Below are 17,617 nucleotides of genomic sequence, written 5' to 3' on the forward strand. Positions count from 1 at the left end.
GAATAGATACAATCCTCTAAGGAGAAGTTTAGTTAAGAGAACATCCAAGGCAATCTGCATTTTGAATTCAGGAAGCATCTTCAAAGATATCCTTCAGTTTTGTTTTATTAATTAACAGAAGTTTCAGTAGGAGACAAGAGGTAACCTACCCGAAGGTAAGCAATGACAAACGTCAGCATATATCCTCTCTGTCCATTATCTTCTCCAGCTGCCAAGCCTCTGCAATTAAGGAATTTAATTAACTTTCCAGCACAGTATTCAGAAGTTTCAAAAAATAACCAGAAAAAAATCAACATTTTGATTCTGAAACATTGTGCAAGTTTATTACATTAGCTGCAAATAGACTCTCTGTAAGCACAGGTACATTTTCCTTTGAGATGCTCAGAGAGAAGGAAGTTGGGTACAACAAGAAAGAAAAAAAAAATTCAGGCAAAGTAGTCTTATGAAAATTGACTAACTTTGTAGTATAGTTACTCATAATCAACATACTGCACAGTATTCCTTCATAAGATATCTGAAAGCAAGACTTTTTCTGTTTTGTTTGTAACCGCACTAGCACTAGGCCTAGCAGCCAAGAAAAGAGCACTGTTTCCAAACAAATGGAATAACATTGCTGTTTGACCTTTGCTTTTGTTAATTTCATGACCTAAAAAACATTAACAGCTCATGTTTCAGTACATTTACTGCAGATACAGTAAGATCACATACATAAGAACAAAAATTTCTCAAGAAGTACTAAACGGCAGTCTAATGAAAACTGCATTAACAATCTGCCATTCATCTACCTCTCGAACTCAAACACTATTTACCTAGACAAGTCTTGGGCTTAGATCAGCACAACCAATTCCCATGGAAGCTCTTCAAAGAATGAAATGTTAACACTGTATCAGAGCTTTTTTTTTTTTTTTGTCTCTAAAAGTGTAAGGTTTAGCAACAATAATGATGAAAGTTTACAGAATTTTCGAAGCAGTTGAGGAACACAAGCAGATGAAATTTACTTCTGTGTTTCAGCTCGATCTATTTTACTTCTGAAGTAAAGTACAGAAGTACTTCTGTAGACCTTCTGATGCTAGAGAGTCACCACACTTAGTCATCAGGGAATTACTGAATAGTCCCGACCCGGCAGAACATTTGAGACTGCTGCTTGAACACATTGGCTTTTTTCACACAAATCTGTTATAACAGAAGCATACAAACGAATTAAGCTAAACTGAAGCTGAAAACAGAAGCCTATGATTCCTGATTTAGCAATAAAGTTTTTCCAATTTAGTTTTAGAATCACTGCTTTTTCACATTATGGATGTTCTGTTCTGTACTTTATCTTTTTTGGTCTTCAAAACTCACGAAAGAACAAAGAAAATAGAACTAGACAGAGCACCTTCATGATCTTCATTTACAGGAAGATCTGTAACTATGTTTCTAAGCACATGTTGGAGTTATGCACTTGTGTTCTCACAGTTCATGACAGCAAGACTACTGACATCAGTTCCCAAAAGTTTAAGTGAAGGACAGATGAAAAAGACTGAGCCCTAAAACGAAAAAGGAAGCCCTGTTTTCACTAACATATCAGATTAAGAGAATTATGAAAGTCTTTTTTGTTTGCTTTTAAGTATTAGCTTTTGAGAACAAGGGCAGTATATCTTTAGCTTGTCTTCCTAGATCATACTCTAAATCTGAGCAGCTTACGTGGGTGGAAAAAAAAAAAAAGATAACCTGGATACCTTTCAGACATGAAACCAGAAAGTTAAAACATTAAACAGATACCTAATATAGTCTGAACTGAGTAGCACAGATTGCAGCTCCTAACAGACCACTAACACAGCCCACTTTCCCCCCCTCCACCGCCAGTATTCATACTGTCCAGAAATATCAAGAGAGGACCTGCAGATGAGACCTTTTGCTGCTATAGCAAGCTATAACACATTAAGCTATAACACTCAAAGATAAAGAAAAATGTAATTCTTATCACTGAAAAGTAGCAAGCTGCTCATGTGAAATCCATTTTCGTAAACCATTTAAAGTGGTAGAATGAAAGAACAAATTTCAGAAACGATGACCTTGAAATATAAGACATCTTGTATATTTTAATAGTTGAGACTAATAATGGTAAAAAATTTTCTTTAAAAAGTATATTCTTACAAATGAGACTTCTAGTTTTCATCACTGTTGTAATCAAAATATAACTACCCGATCATTACTCAGCCTGCCACTATAGTGAAGTATTTCCCGTTCCATTATAAGGATAAAAAGTCTGTAGGACAGAGAGACAGCACATTCTTCAAAGTACACAAGCTTCTCTTTTAAATAAGCTTTCTATATTTATTTGCTTATATCAATTCTGTAAAGAAAATTACCCTAGCAATTTTGTTTCTCTTCTTTATACAGAATCTATAATTCAGTATTGCAAAGCAAGCAGCTTGCAGACCTGTAAGTAATTACAAGGGCTAGTTTCCATTCTAATAACACCAGTTCTAAGTCAAATACTTGTCTTGGTGCAGTGCACAGACAGCTGAAGTTTTTTCATAAAGCTACCTTTTAAGAATTCGCACAAGTCATGTTTTTCAAAGGGAACACTCAGTAGCTGATTGTTCCCACTTGAAACTATTAAATTGAGAAGAGATTTACACAAAAATTGCAACGTAAATACAGTAACTTTGCTGCTTCTTGGATAGTTCCATGTGAAAAGTTTATTGAAATCACATACCCAAACTTGGTGGCAATGTCATACACTTGTTTTTCATGCTGAAGAACCTTCTCTCTGTCACCCTCAAAGAGCAAGGTAGCTACACATAGGATGTTGGGATCAAATCCTTTGAACTGCAGAAAGAAAATCCTTGCGTTATGTCATCGCCTGTGTGGTAGAATACAAGCAACAAGTTTTTGCTTTTCATGTACACAGAATTCCTTCTGGTCTGTAAGCATTGTTTGCTGCTGTTTCAAACAAGAGAAAAATATCAGGAAAACACACTTTTCAAAAAATTTATCCCAAAAAGAAAGCAAGTTTTTTTTCTTGACAGGACAAACAGTTACAGCTACTGAAGTGACAGAGTTGGTGTGTCATCTTTTTCACTCCTGTCCAAATAAATAAATAAATATTTCCTATACGCATGTTGATTATTAATTAGCTCCAGTAAACTACCACTACTGAGCAGGTTTCAAAAGGAAAGGAAATGAACAGGGACATTCAGGGTCAGGCTGGACAGAGCTCTGAGCAACCATATCTAGCTGTAGATGTCCCTGCTCACTGCAGGGGAGTTGGACTAGAGGAACTTTACAGGTTCATTCCAACTCAAACAAGTCTATGACTCTATAAATATAAAGCTGCAACAAAATGTGATTACCTTTTCACACTTACAAAGGGTTTAAAAAAATCAGGAACAAAGTACTCTTAGTATATATATACACTAATAAATGATTTTTTCAATTATTATTTTGTAAAAGCTCCTTCCCCTTTCCAGTGGTGTTCAATGCTCCCAGTCTCCATTCTGTTTGTGGTAACTTGTTATTTAAGCACCGACCAGATCATAAGATACACGAACAGTCAAGAGAGTTAAATTCATCCTTTGTGTCCCCAACAGTCAAGTCAACATCAGTTACTTGCTATTCCACTCAGCGTTTCTTTGACTGAATACATTATCTATGCTGCAACTTAACCAAAGGTAACAGGAGAGCCTAATAAAGCAGCAAGGAGGCAGAGCATCTTAAGGTGGCTCAGTCCTTCAGTCAATGACCTCAGATCTGTATGGTGATGCCAGCCTGAAATGGCCAAATCAGAATTTCTGAAGAGCATATTGCATCCTACCACCCCAAAACAGCACCATGAAAACTGTAATTTGAAAGAATATATCCTCATAGGCGAAGAATCTCTCATTAAAATAGCAAAAGCAGCATAGACAAATAAATATAATTACTACCGTGATAAACTCTAACCATGGGAATAAAGGTCTATTAAAATGCCATTTTACAGTCTCTTCTCATTCTAGAGCTATTTGTATTTCATCTAGTATGAATCCTTTCTTCTGTTCTGCTGTCTTGACTGTCATGCTCAAGAAGCACCTTACAATCTTCTGGAAGTCATTGGAAGAACTAGTTACAATGTGACCTGGTAGACACAAAGGATACCTAGAGCACTTCTTATTAGTGAACAGTCCCAAACCCTAAGAAGGTATAAACCAGGAAGATTCTGTGGCTATTCTTTTAAGCAGTAACATTCACAGGACTACTTTATTCAATAAAAAGAACAGAAGTGAGCCTGATGTGTTTTGATGTTTGCTTTTTTTTTTTAAAAGCTTAAAGTAAAATATCATAGCCATGTAATCAATGGCATAGTCAAGAAAGAAACTAAGTCACACAATGGAAGTCTTCATATAGCAAGAGACCACAAAGCTTATCACTAACTGTAAAGAGCACAACATGATTTACAGGGCCAATCTGTAGGTAAAGTAAATATGATATGATCTCATGATCATTAAAACTGCTTTCTCTACTCCAGATGATGGCTTTCAAGAAAGGCCACTCCTTGAAAACATTCAATAATATCAGGTCAGAATTCAATGTTCACCTCCTCTCTCTATCTGAAAGTTATTTAAATCCAAGACGACACTATTTGAATACACATATTTGCAGGAACTCCCTAGTTGATTTTGAAAAAATAACATGAAATTTTAGGTAAAATCATTCTAGACTAAGAAGTGGTATTCGTTGGGATGAATTTCAGGAAGACAGGAACCATATTTGTATGGCAGTTCAAATTTTGTGAGGTTCTTCCAAAATTCTAGTTTAGCATGATAATTAAGTAGATCACATCTTCAAAAAAAAATCTGAGAAGAAATTAAAATGCTAGCCTCAATCCATTGGGATTAACTGGTGATCAGTGGACTGCAAGCTAGGTAAATTGGTACCAGTCTTGCTCTGTCACCAGTTCACTGTTAGAGAAGATACTTTAGTTTAGGGATACAATTGATGAAAACATCTGTGAGAACATCTCTTATGGAGTAAATCCTCAAGCAAATCATCTTATTTTGGATTAAACTACCTTGAGATTCTCTAGCTGATTCTACATCATTATACAGAAACTAAGAGCTGCATTAGAGACAGTATACTGCAGTCTCAAATTCTATGGATAGCATACAAAGTTCTAAGCAATATTAAACCTTAGAACAGTTACCTTTGTGATGTAGAACTTTTTCAGTCCATCCAAAAATGATGTAAAAATGGAAGCAACTTGTGGTTTAAGAGCGTGACCTTTGGAAAAAAGCAGAAAAAAGCATGTTAAAGCACTCCATATTCTTTAAAATTGTTACTTCAAAGGGCAAAAAAAAAGCTTGGAACATAAAGTTGTAAGAATCATTTCAAGCACTTTGACTGTCATAATCAAAGGAACCTTTCTCAACTAATTTAGGAGGAACTTTAAGGAAAGGTTTTTATTAATTTTTTAAGAGGCATACATGCAACTGTGCACAAATACTCCATTTGACACTTAATTAAAGCTATCCTAGTTTAGATCTTCACAAGTATTCTGCATATGGAAAATTTCGAAAGAGCACTTCATTAGTTTCATGCTATAAAACAGAGCAAAACCACTGACCTTTTTCTTAAAGTTATGCCAAAACCATTGAAACCAATAGCAAAAAAATGGTACAAGTTAGGAGTTAAGCAATTTTTTCTTAATGGTTATGTCACTTGTGCAAAATTTTCTACATAAAGTTAGTAATTACTTCCTTAATCACATATGGAGAACTAAAATTACCAGGGTACATAAATGGTGTCTTGGAGTCTGTTAAATTAACATCTCTGCCTCAGGACTAAGTTAAATTGAGATGAAAGCCTTTTACTGTTTGTTCCATTGTTTTCAGTCACAAGCAACTTCTGAACTCCCATTACTGCTTCATTTTAAGAGTCTCGCATCTGGTCTACACGCTGTGAGCCCAATTCATAAAAAAAGTTATGCACCATTTACACGATACTTCCTTCTAAAATACTTCACAAAGTATTTCCCCCTGATAAAGCATGAACTTCAGTACTTCATTAGTCTCCTTTCCTCTTCAGTAAAGAGAGCTCTCACTGAAGATAAGAGTAAACCCCAAGAAATATGCCTCTAAGCACACTAAACTGAAGACACAAAAAAGCAGCAAATAAGAAAAGGGCGTTAATTTATTAAACCACAATCCATAAAAACTGATGATAATTCTACTTAATAAAACCACAAGAAAAATTTAGAGGCACCTTGGGCATCTTTTACTGCATAAATTGCAACCTCAGGTCAAAGCCAAATCCAGTGTTGGATTTAAAGCTTATAATTGGTCAAACGTTTTCCCAATTGAAAAAAAGGCATCCACTTTCTATTATATATGTTTGTGAGAACGAGTACAGCACAAAAAGATGACCAAATCAAGCAGCAATGCTTACTCAGTTCTCAGGTTTACAGATATGTTTATTTCCATTTGAAACAAAGTTCAGCTTTCTCATCATCAGATTAATGCCAGTTAAAGTTAATATTTGTTACAGAGGATTCTATCCAAAACAGATTTCAGAAACTCTGTCTTGTTTTAGTAGTATTAACAGAAGATTTTAAGGTCATGCTCCACACTGTAATCTGTGCACAATCAGAACTGTATGGCCTCAGCAAGTGCTTCAAGTTCCATTACCAGTAGCTTTCTGGGTAGTACAACTTCAGGTTCTCAACGGTGCCCTAACCAGAACATATCTTTTGCTGAAGCTTCTACTGTTGAAAACGAAAGTTTCCCTTAAGAAGGGCTCAAAAATGGCTGCTCTGCATGTCTGACCTTGCCCAACTTATTTCTCTGGATTTTGTAAAATTCTAGTAGCTTCACTGACTTTAACCTATAGCTTAGTTCTGTTTGCACAGATCTAAACAAAACAAAACAAAACAGCCCTCATTTTTGACAAGTTCCATTGCTCCTCTTCCCCCCCCCCACCACACACACACACAAACCACTGCCATACTGGAGAATTTTCAAAATAAATCACCACTTCCCAGGAACACAGCCAGTGACGCAATTAGGAAATGTAGACCAATCTATTTTAACCAAATAACTTAACTATAAAATAAGATGCCTGCCTTCTGAATCTCACCCTACTCTGATACCTGACCTGTCATTAATATTCTTCACAACAAAATATTTTAAGCAGTATACTACGAAACAATCATTTCTACTCCTTTAGAATAAAATAGAAGCAGTATCTCCAGTATTTTAACCTTCCCAGTAGGCTATGCACTGTTAATGGAAAGACTGCAAAAAATCTTATGCATCTTTATATGCAGCATGGCTTTCTACTAACTTATTGTCAGTAGCATTTTTCCAGAGGTAGACAGACTTCCATTTCTGAAAGTACAAGTTATAACATTAGGAATTTCAATGTAGAGATCACCACCTTCTTTGTCTAGCTTTGAGGAAATGAACTCCCGAGTAAGATGGACTTTTTAGACTTCCTTCTAAAAAGAAAAAAAAAATAAAATCAAAGTCCTTGGAAAAAATAGTCATCTGAGAAAATCTACTTACCAAATTGAAACTGTGCGTTGTCGACAAGGCGAATTGATGCAGGAGCACATCTCTTGGGGGCAGTTGGGGAAATAAGAAAAATAAAGGATAAAAAGTCTATGAACAGATGTGCTGAAATTCATGACAGTGACATTTTCATTAAAAACAGCACACAAGAAATAAATTTGGTATCAGAGATCTATCGATATTATCATCACTGAAAAGTGGTGATGGTAAACTTGTTTTCATTTGAGAAGCAATTTCTATTAGGTATGTTTCGATAAAATGCATTGAGAATATTCAGTTTAACGTCCAACCAACACGGACATAGTCCCAACATCTTTGACTGTGATGTATAGAGTGCATTTCTAAATTGCCATAATGCGCTAAAATATATTTAATTAGAGTATCAAGCTGATAGTGCTATGCAATCATAAATACACATCATTACAAATCACTGAAAATTGTTCCTAGTTAGCTCCTGTAGATGGCTAAATAACACAGTTGCTCACTTGCTTTCCTCCAAAAAGATAGAAGCAAGAAAATTTGTGGGTTGGGATAAAGTAAAAGAGGGAAAACAAACAAACAAACCACCCCAAACAAGAAAGGAAAACAAGTGATGAAAAAGCAATTGCTCACCATCAGTCAATCAGTGACCAGACATTCCCCAAGTAACAGTAACCCCTGACAAACTTCCCACCAGTTTTATTGCTGACCTTGACGTTATGTGGTATGGAATAGCTGTTCCATTGATTTGAGTCAACTGTTTTGATTGTGTTCCCTCCAAATTTTTTGCTCACCTACAAACTACTCAGAGAACAGCACGAGAAACGAGCCTTGTTAAACAGTGCTTATGCACTGACAACAGCTAACACATCAGTGTGTCATCAATACTGTTTTGGTCACAAACCCAAAGAATATCACCATATGGGCTTCTATGAGGAAAAAACATCATCCAACCCCACTATAATAACGTTCTGTGAACAGATAACAATTAAAGTCTGTGTCTGGAACCAATCTAGACTGCACTGCACAAAAATCCGGAGACCAGTAAGAGCAGTTGCCTTCAACTGACAACCTTCTGGGTGATATGTATATGCTCACAGCCTGTAACCTGAGATGGCAGTGTCCAATCATGCAGTATGTGGCCATAGAAATACAACAAAGTCTGAATTTTAGGCTAGCCTTCATCTAATCACGTGGATATAAAAGTATTCTCCTATCGCTTAATTTGATACGTTCACTCTGTATCATATTGTTAAAGCATACTTTGTCACACAACTGCAAAAGAGGGCAGAAAGAAGAAACAAAAAAATCTTACCTGGCAGGCTGATAAAAAAAAAGGCTGGGTGAGAAGTTTTACTGACCCCCACCTAGCCTACAACCTGCAAGTTGGTTATTCTTTAAAAACAGATTAACAAAGACCAAAAAAAAAAAAAACCAACAGTTTTTCAGTAGGAGATCATTGTAATTGCTACAAGCAGACACCAGAAGAAAGGAATAAGTAGTTCAGACTTAAATAAACAGTAAAACAGTAGTAGCAACAGAAGCTTAGTAACTGAGCAACGTAAGTGGCTAACACTGTATTTTTTTTTTTCTTTTAACCCCTTACTTGAGGAAAAAAATGCTAGCTCCTTAATCAACTTAAAACATTGATCAACTGTACAATTAAGCATTCTTAGGTTGCTTAGATGCCTTTAATAGGAAGAACAAGCGCCGGCAGTAAAAGCATGTGACAGAAGAACTGTGCTGATAACTAGCATATACGTGTCAGTCACATACCAGTTTGAACAACTGACTTGGAACATTAAGTCATTAATTTAGACCCATCACTGGAAATACATAAAGCTGTATTTAGTTTGGCATTACCTAAAACATTTCTGATATTACTTCCCCAACTCAGGATATATATTCCTCCGTTCACTGAAGTGATTTAATACATTTTGCACAGCGCCAAGAAAAGTTATTCTGGAATCATAAAGGAGGCTAGCCAGTGCAAGACTTGCTTGAAAGCGCAGGTATTGAGAAATGTATAACATAATTTGGATACCGATGTTCAAGTTTTGCTACCTGAAACCCACTTCTCTATTGTCTGACCATGCTGTTCAGAAGGCTCTACTTAAACACTTAAGTCTAAGTACAGTTCTGCCTCAGAATATCCAGCTCGCTTGAAGTGCAGCAGTGAGTTCAAGAAGCATTCTCTGCACCCTGCATACACAGCCACATCCTTCCACTGCATGACTGTTGTTCCTTTATCACTTTGGAATCAGAAATCAACTGCTCTTTACTTGTCTGCTGCAACTTAATTTCTTTAAATACTGGTCGCTTTTACATATTTGTGAATAAATCTCCAGATTAAACTCTCCACTGAAGGAGATAAAAAGCCAAAATCTCTGTGCTGGGATATGCTAACCCTAAAAATAAAAAATAAAAATTGGAAAGCATACCCACAATTTGGTTCAGAATACTGAACAAATGAAAAATATGCTCAATCCTTTACTGCATCATTTCCAAAAGCCTCAGTGGCCATATATTCTTAAATCATTCATATCATCTCAATTACTTTCCAGTAATCAATACCTAAGACCAGAGCACCAGCACACTCCTAGTCTTAGCCCCTGGACAAGGTTAGAATTAGTGTACTCGCATGAATTCAACACGAAGCTTCTCCTTACCTGCTTTGCCACTTCCCTTAGGCAGGCCACCCCTCGTTCAAAGTTGGGGAAGACCACAGAGCCATATTTCTGGTATTCAGGAAGAGGCCGAATCTTTATCGTAACTTCAGTAACCACTCCCAGAGTTCCTTCAGGAAAAGAAAGAAAAGCTCAGTTGTAAAGTGCTACAAGATGCAATTCTTGCAAATCACCCAACAACCGTTTAGCAGGATGTTCTCAGTTAACACAAGTTAGAAATGCCAAAAATTCAGTATTGCAGTAAAAGAGAAATTTATTCCTGATAATTTACAAGGTGAATTCCTACAAGCAGCCTTTAAGTCATGATGTCTGTTAATAGATGTATATAGTCACTCCACAGATCTATTTTAAGCACTGTCCAGTTGCATAACTTCAGCCCTAAAAAAGAAAGCCTCACTGTATTATCCCAACACACAGAAAAAAATAACACCTACAGAACACCATCCATAGACACACTGGAAGCCATAGCATTAAAGATGCTCAAATGAGCAAGCCATTACAGAAGCCGAATTAAGTGCAGTTACACGAAATTACCTTCAGATCCCATAATAAAGTGATGGATATCAGGTCCTGTTGACATGCGAGGTACTTGACAGTTTTTTTCAACTATTCCTCTGGGAGTTACCATTTTTATATGAATCACCTGTTTAAACAATAAACAATGACTATACATACCAGCATTAAGCATTTTTGTATGACATTTATTTTCTTCAAAATGCATGTTATGCTTGATGCAGTTCAGCTCTGCAGACTTTATACATCCTGTAGGCAGTCCCAGAAACTTTTGGGATAACTTGATGCAGCATGGTTTGCCCACAACAGATTGCACCCAATTCTATGCCAAATCAAATCAATTGTTGGCCACGTGCAGACGTACCCACTAAGACTGTTTTTTTTCCTCAGCATGGAAAGTGCTCTCCTTGAACACCAGTATTTAAATTCAGAACATATTCAGAATTCAGAAGGGAAAAGAAAAAAAAAAAAAAGGGCTTGCAGCAGAAGGAATATTCTTTCTTGCTTAAGTTTTCCATTAGAACTGCTACTTGATGAAGCTAATCTGATCCAGAAATCAGTTGTGACAGAAATACTGCTAATAGGAAGAAGAAAATTTTTGTGAAACACACTGTCAATATTAACACTTCCATAAGAATGATACATATGTAAGCTATTTTTCCCGCCCATTCAATTCTTTCTTAAAAAAAAAAAAAAGACAACAAAATTCCTTGGTGTAAGTGAAACTTCCAAATACAGACAAATTAGTGGGATTTCAACTACTGCCTTTAAAATATTCAGGTAACTGAGTAATTTACATCCTGTTCGAGAACTTCATTATATGCATTTTGTAAACCGTTTATTATGCAACAAGTGGATTTTAGGGAGCATACCTAACATTGTTTCTAGATATAAAAATCTCTCAGATGATAACACTTTGCCAGAAACTTTCTCACTGTTACATCAGGAAGCTCAAAAACTGCTCTGAATCAACTTTGAAACCAGTTTTCTCCTAATGAAAATTTCAGAAGCTGTGTTTTAGCCTGAAGTTTTGCTCCCACGGTAGAAAAGCCTTCTGTACTTCATATCTTTCTGCAAAGCAAAACTACACCATACTGTAATGCTTCAGGCAGTAGGGTACAGATGATACTTCGTTAGTGTTAGCAGTTTCAACACGGCATGCTGAATAAAAACTACATTTTCTGCCAAGTTAATTCACTGATAGTAAAGTGTCATGTCTGTCCACAGAACAAAAGTGTTTCTGAATATAACGTGATGAAAAAGCCTGAGGTGATAGGGGATACATTAAAAAATGTGTGTTGCAAGAAAAAAGAAGGGGAAAAAAAAAAACAAGTAAGAAAGGGCTACTATGAAGAAAAAGTTGAAGTTCAAATCAAAGAAGTAGAAAAATCTGAACAGTGATGATTTGACTTCACTATATTCACTATAATAGAAAAGTAGATTGAATTTAAAAAATGTTTTAGAAATAAATTTATTAGCATTAATATACAGACGGACCATTTTAATGCTTCAAACTATTAAGAGTATAATACTGATCAGTTCCTGATCCCTTGCTTCCTTCCTCATTGCTCTGATATACCATGCAATAGGATTACAGTTCACTCTTGTTTGCACACAGGGTCAATTAGGCTAGTCTACTGATTTGAAAAAAGCCTACTTAGATTAGGGAAGTGAAATGGTAGAAAGAATTAATCATTAGCTGTGAATTGATTCCAGTGGACAACTTTAAGAATAGCAGGAAATAGCATGCACTGTTGGAAAAACCCTACAAATTTAACAGGATTATTACACTGAGATTATCAGAGAGTGTGAACAGTGGAAGAAAGCAACAGGATAAGATAAATCAACACAATTCCTTAAGCTATCTAGTAAATATCAAACTGAAGTTTTCAGATTAGCAGTACTAATTAGTACTAATACCAAGAACAAGTAAAAAACAAAACTGTATCACTGATTAACAGAACTGCAGTTTCCTCTCCCTACTCCCTCTCATGAGTCATTACAAGAGTTAAGCCTCCTATCAGAAGAATAATTAATTAGAACAAATATTAGAAATATTCACCAGATCTTCAATGTTTCCATAGATGTTTTTCTTCATGCCTGATGCTCGTGTTGCTACCCATCCTCCTAGTGAGCTGAACTCCATGGAATCTGGTTCATGGCCTGTACAGAAGCCACTTTCAGAAAGCTGAAGAAAGGAAAAACGCATTTTACAGAGTCTGCATTTGCTTATTACTTCAAAATCTCAGTATTTTAGGTTCGCTTGTTTTAAAAAGTAGGGCTGGAAGAGCATGGGGAACTACAGGCCTGTCAGCCTGACCTCCAGATCTGCCTGTTTCCTGCAGTATTTTCCTGGAGAAGTTGGTAGCACATAGCTTAGACAGGTGACCTCTTAGCTGGATAAAAAAACTGGCTGGACAGTCAGGCCCAGAGAGTGGTGGTGAATGGAATTAAATCCAGCTGGTAACCAGTCACAAGCGGTGTTCCCCATGGGTCAGTATTGGGACCCCTCTTGTTTAATATCTTTATTGACGATTTGGATGAGGAATTGTGTGCATCCCCAGTAAGTTTGAAGATAACATCAAAGAGGGAGGAAATGCTGAACTGTTCGAGTGTAGGAAGGCTCTACGGAGGGATCTGGACAAGTTGGAATGATGAGCTGAGGCTAATTAAGTGAACTTTAACAAGATAAAGTGTTGGTTTCTGCACTTGGATCACAATGACCCCACACAATGCTACAGACCTGGCGCAGAACAGCAGGAATGCTGCATGAAGGAAAAGGATCTAGGAGCATTAGTCAACTAACATTACGAGACATTTACTAACGTAAAGAGACGTAAAGGCCTTAAGTTGTAGCAGGGAAGGTGATGCTTCAACAGGTGGACTACACAATCTTAGAAAAGGAATATCCAGATGATTCACTCAATTATTCAGGCACAAATTTTGTCTTTGATACATAAATGAAATGCAAATTAATTCTGCTCCTACTGTGCATGTGTTGTGCTACACATCAGCCTGTAATACTCCTCCTCCATACTTTAAAACTAAGACCTCTGTTGTTTGTAAAAAGGTGAGAATTCAGATACACATGGAAAAAAATTATAACTAAGTAACTGCCAACTTTGCACAAATGCTGCCAATAAATAAGGCATTTAATCTCTTGTTCTTTCCATTCTAATGTGATATGCAGCAGGTCTGCAGAAAATGCGAGCAAATTGCCTGTACTTAGTTCTCTCAAGGAGTGATGTGTTTTAATATACAGCCATCTGGTTGGGCTTCCTGTATGCAAAGCTGTCAACTACTTGTGATGCAGATCATGCATTCCTGTACATTAAGTAGTCACTTGTTTCTCATTTTTCTGTATTAGCTTGGCTTTGCCATCTGCACAGCACCTGAGGTTGATTGGATGCCCTTAGAATTGCAACACCAAAGCTGTCAGGCAGAAAGAATTAAAGACCCAGAACTGATAACCATGTTAGTGTTTGAGGCTATCAATTTGCACTGGGCAACTGAAAAATCTACGTCCAACTAGTCTGTTGTAAGCACAACATTTAATGTGGGTCATTAACTACATTTTGTAGTACAAAGTGATTCTAACTTCAGTGATTGAAAGTTATTTCTGTGTAACACTAACAGTGATTTATTGAGCCCATGGTCCTTTCTCTTACTGGAAGAACTTGTGTTCTTTAGATGTTTACTGATCACACTAGGGAAGGGTTCCTGCACTCTCCTTATTCTGCAAGAGAACAAGAAGTTTGCTTCAGTCACAGCTTACTGACTTCTACAACGTACAGAAACACAAGCACTGCAAAGGACAGTGCTTTTGAATACTTGTAAGTGACTGGGCATGCACAAAGCAGCAGATTCAAACTCTTTGAACACCACTGCATAAATGGTATGTGCTAAGGATACTTACAGAGTAGGGGAAAAAGAGATTGTGCTATGCACTTTCCAGATGGGATGGCCAGCATGGCCTTCTCATCCAAAACACGAGTACATACTGGCTTCTCTACAAAAAAATCACAATTTGCTTGATAATACTCATAAAAACAGTAAAAAAAAAAAAAAAAGAAAAAAAAAGCACAAAAAAAACAACTGTTCTGGAGTCATTACTCTTCCTCACCTCTGATTCTCTTCTGTTGACTATTAATCCACATCCTTTCCTAATAAAAGCAAGCAACTTGAGGCTCCTCTATAGAGCACACTGTAATACATGAATTTATGAATATATCTTCTCATCTCACAGAAAAGTGTCTTAATTAAGCTACACATTCACACATACTTGTGAAATTCATATTTATTTTTAATGTGCCATTCAAAAACACCTTTTTTGTACAATATTGGGTTTTCTAAATCTTTTACTTATTTGATTTCAGCACTTGATGTTAGTTACAGTTGTAAAGTTCACAATAACTGTGAGTGCGCTAAACTTCCAAGTAAGGTCAGCACTCAAAAAATCAGAGTAAGAGGCATCACACCTTTTCACAGTTTCTAGATAATGCTGGTAAAGTCAAATGCAGCAACAGAATTTGAAACTCCTGCGAACATCCAAGGAGAAAGAAAATCCGTGTTAGCACTATCTCATAGCATGCTTGCAGGAACAGAACCTCTACAGCTAATACAGTCCAGCCTTGAAGTAAAATTCATTTCCCTCCTGCACTTCCTGATTACTGCTGCAGCAACACAGTTTCTCTGAGAAAAAAAGCCTTTTCCACTCTAGCTTTACTGCCACTCCAGCAGGGACTCTGTCCAATTACACATTCCACCTCCCTGCCACCACAACTCAATTTCCTCCCTTCAAACCCTGCCCATTTCATTAAGCTGTACTTGCCACATGTGCACAGTGTTCACCTTTACTCCAGATTGAGGGCTTTTTTTTCCACCTTGCTCATCTCTATTTTGCTCATGCTGCTGCGATACGAAAATCCCTCCATGCTCCTGAGATCCTTCAATCCAAAGCTTACTTAATACTAGCAAGCTGCAAACCCAGCAGTCTTTCCAAGCAATTCCCTTTGCTGCACTGTCCAAATACACGTAGGTCACACTGATAATAACACTTCCTATTTATTTCCATGGAAACTACAACAGATACAAAGAGCACAACAACACTGGTAGAGAAGATTCTCAGCTACAGAACACTCTTTTTCAACAGTCACTGCCACCGCTATGCATTTGCACTAGCAATGAACAAAAGTCTGCAAGTCATGCTCATAAAAATCTGCAGGGCTGTCTGGAATATGGCCTGTTTTTCACATCTGTCACACCACTGCTGAAATGCACCACTCAACATCCCACTGTGCTCATGTCCACTGGTTGATTTCCATAAGTGTTCAGCAAGCACCAGTCAATGTCAGTGGGTGCACTTCAGTCTGCACAGAAGAATTCAGTGACACATCTCTGCTTCACAGGCTTCCACCTCAGGCACCACTTTATCAGACTGCCCCTCTGCTGCCATCTGTCACACGGCAACAAAGGGTAACAACAGTGATGAGAAGGTTCAACTTCTACTGCTGTACCACCACCATCTTGCCTCTGCCATTATGGGCCAACATAATAAAATAGAAAATATTACTTTCAGAGCAACTCTTGTATAACTGCATTCTATCTGTATTTCAGTGGACACTTGCATTGACATTAATCACAATTGTGCTTGTTTTACATAGCATAATTTGAGCTTAACCTGGAGTCTTCATTTTAATCACATTTCACTGTAGTAGTACTGTAGTACTGTACTTCCAATTTGTACAATAAGAGTCTTTAAAATATAAACACACAAAGTAGGTGATCTGATTTGGTATTCTTTGCTCACTGAGAGAGTTGCACAGAAATTCCGAATGTATTAATAGTTGTTCCACACACAGTAACTTTTGAAAGAACACTAGTCCATTTTCCACTACAGAACAAATGGACAATCAGTACTCTTTTCATAGTCCAGAACCCAAATGAAAGACTCTAAGCTTTCTGATCAAAAGGATTCAAAGAGGACTACAATAGCAGTATTATAACCCATACAAAAGGAATACTGTTCTTTACTCCGATCAAAAAGAAAATTATTAGCATTTAAAAGACAGAATAGTAAAAAAATATCACAAACTACCACCCTATGAAAACAAATAAATAAAAAGATCTTTTACAGAGAGAATATACTCGATTTTCATTTATTTCAAGCTTAAATAGTAAAAGAACTGGAAAGGTTAAAATACTACATTAAATGATATAAAGGAACAACAACAAAAAAAAAACAACAAGAGTTAGGAAAGATCATCTTTCTCATAATAAACTGCTCCATCATTTAAACAATTTTTTTTTTTTTCCAAAAATCATCTGGAAAAAAGTTGTTCAAATTAAAAACAGCCTTCAAATCTCTGCATATTTATAAAGTGCCTTTAGGTACTAAGTTTAGACAGCAATTACCTATCAAAATACTCAAGTCTTGGAAGTTAAGTAAGCAGAATTGCACATCCCGAAGAATAGTCAATAAACCCCCAGAACTTGGCTGATTATCAAGGAGCACTGAGAAAGACCCTGAGAGGGTGCTCTGACTCACCTGATAGACTGCAGTTAGAAGTCACTAGAGATCAGTCAGAAGTAAAGGTGATGTAATTTTTCACCGGACCTTTATTTTAGTTAATTCTCCTCCCTTTATGCTACTTTTTCACAGCCAGTCTTAAGCAGCAGCAACAGTACCAAGTCTGTTATAAGCTTCAACCCTTCTGAAGTAACTACCTCCGGCCCAAATAACTACAGCATGCACAACAGAATGAATCTAAAAACTTCTGTTGGTATTTTGTACCAAGTGTCACATCGTACAAACACAACGGCCTAAGGCCTGAAATAGAAAGCACAGCTTTACATCCTACAAATTACTGGTGTACAGGCATTTGGGGTCTACAGCTAAAAGGAAAAAAA

The 17,617-nt window shown here is 36.8% G+C and overlaps 1 protein-coding gene across 1 annotated transcript in view; it reads right to left on the reverse strand.

Annotated features, from left to right (window-relative positions):
- Nucleotides 1-17,617, reverse strand: part of AGPS (alkylglycerone phosphate synthase) — a 71,669-nt gene that overhangs the window by 13,461 nt on the left and 40,591 nt on the right. The window contains exons 9-15 of the mRNA XM_031554289.1: nucleotides 12,771-12,896; nucleotides 10,730-10,838; nucleotides 10,178-10,305; nucleotides 7,524-7,575; nucleotides 5,168-5,244; nucleotides 2,705-2,817; nucleotides 150-219 (exon numbers count right to left, since the gene is read on the reverse strand). Of these exons, the coding sequence (XP_031410149.1) occupies nucleotides 150-219; nucleotides 2,705-2,817; nucleotides 5,168-5,244; nucleotides 7,524-7,575; nucleotides 10,178-10,305; nucleotides 10,730-10,838; nucleotides 12,771-12,896 (675 nt within the window). The remainder of the gene's footprint in view (nucleotides 1-149; nucleotides 220-2,704; nucleotides 2,818-5,167; nucleotides 5,245-7,523; nucleotides 7,576-10,177; nucleotides 10,306-10,729; nucleotides 10,839-12,770; nucleotides 12,897-17,617) is intronic.

The sequence above is a fragment of the Meleagris gallopavo genome, chromosome 7 (genome assembly GCF_000146605.3).
Source record: "Meleagris gallopavo isolate NT-WF06-2002-E0010 breed Aviagen turkey brand Nicholas breeding stock chromosome 7, Turkey_5.1, whole genome shotgun sequence".
Taxonomy (NCBI): domain Eukaryota; kingdom Metazoa; phylum Chordata; class Aves; order Galliformes; family Phasianidae; genus Meleagris; species Meleagris gallopavo.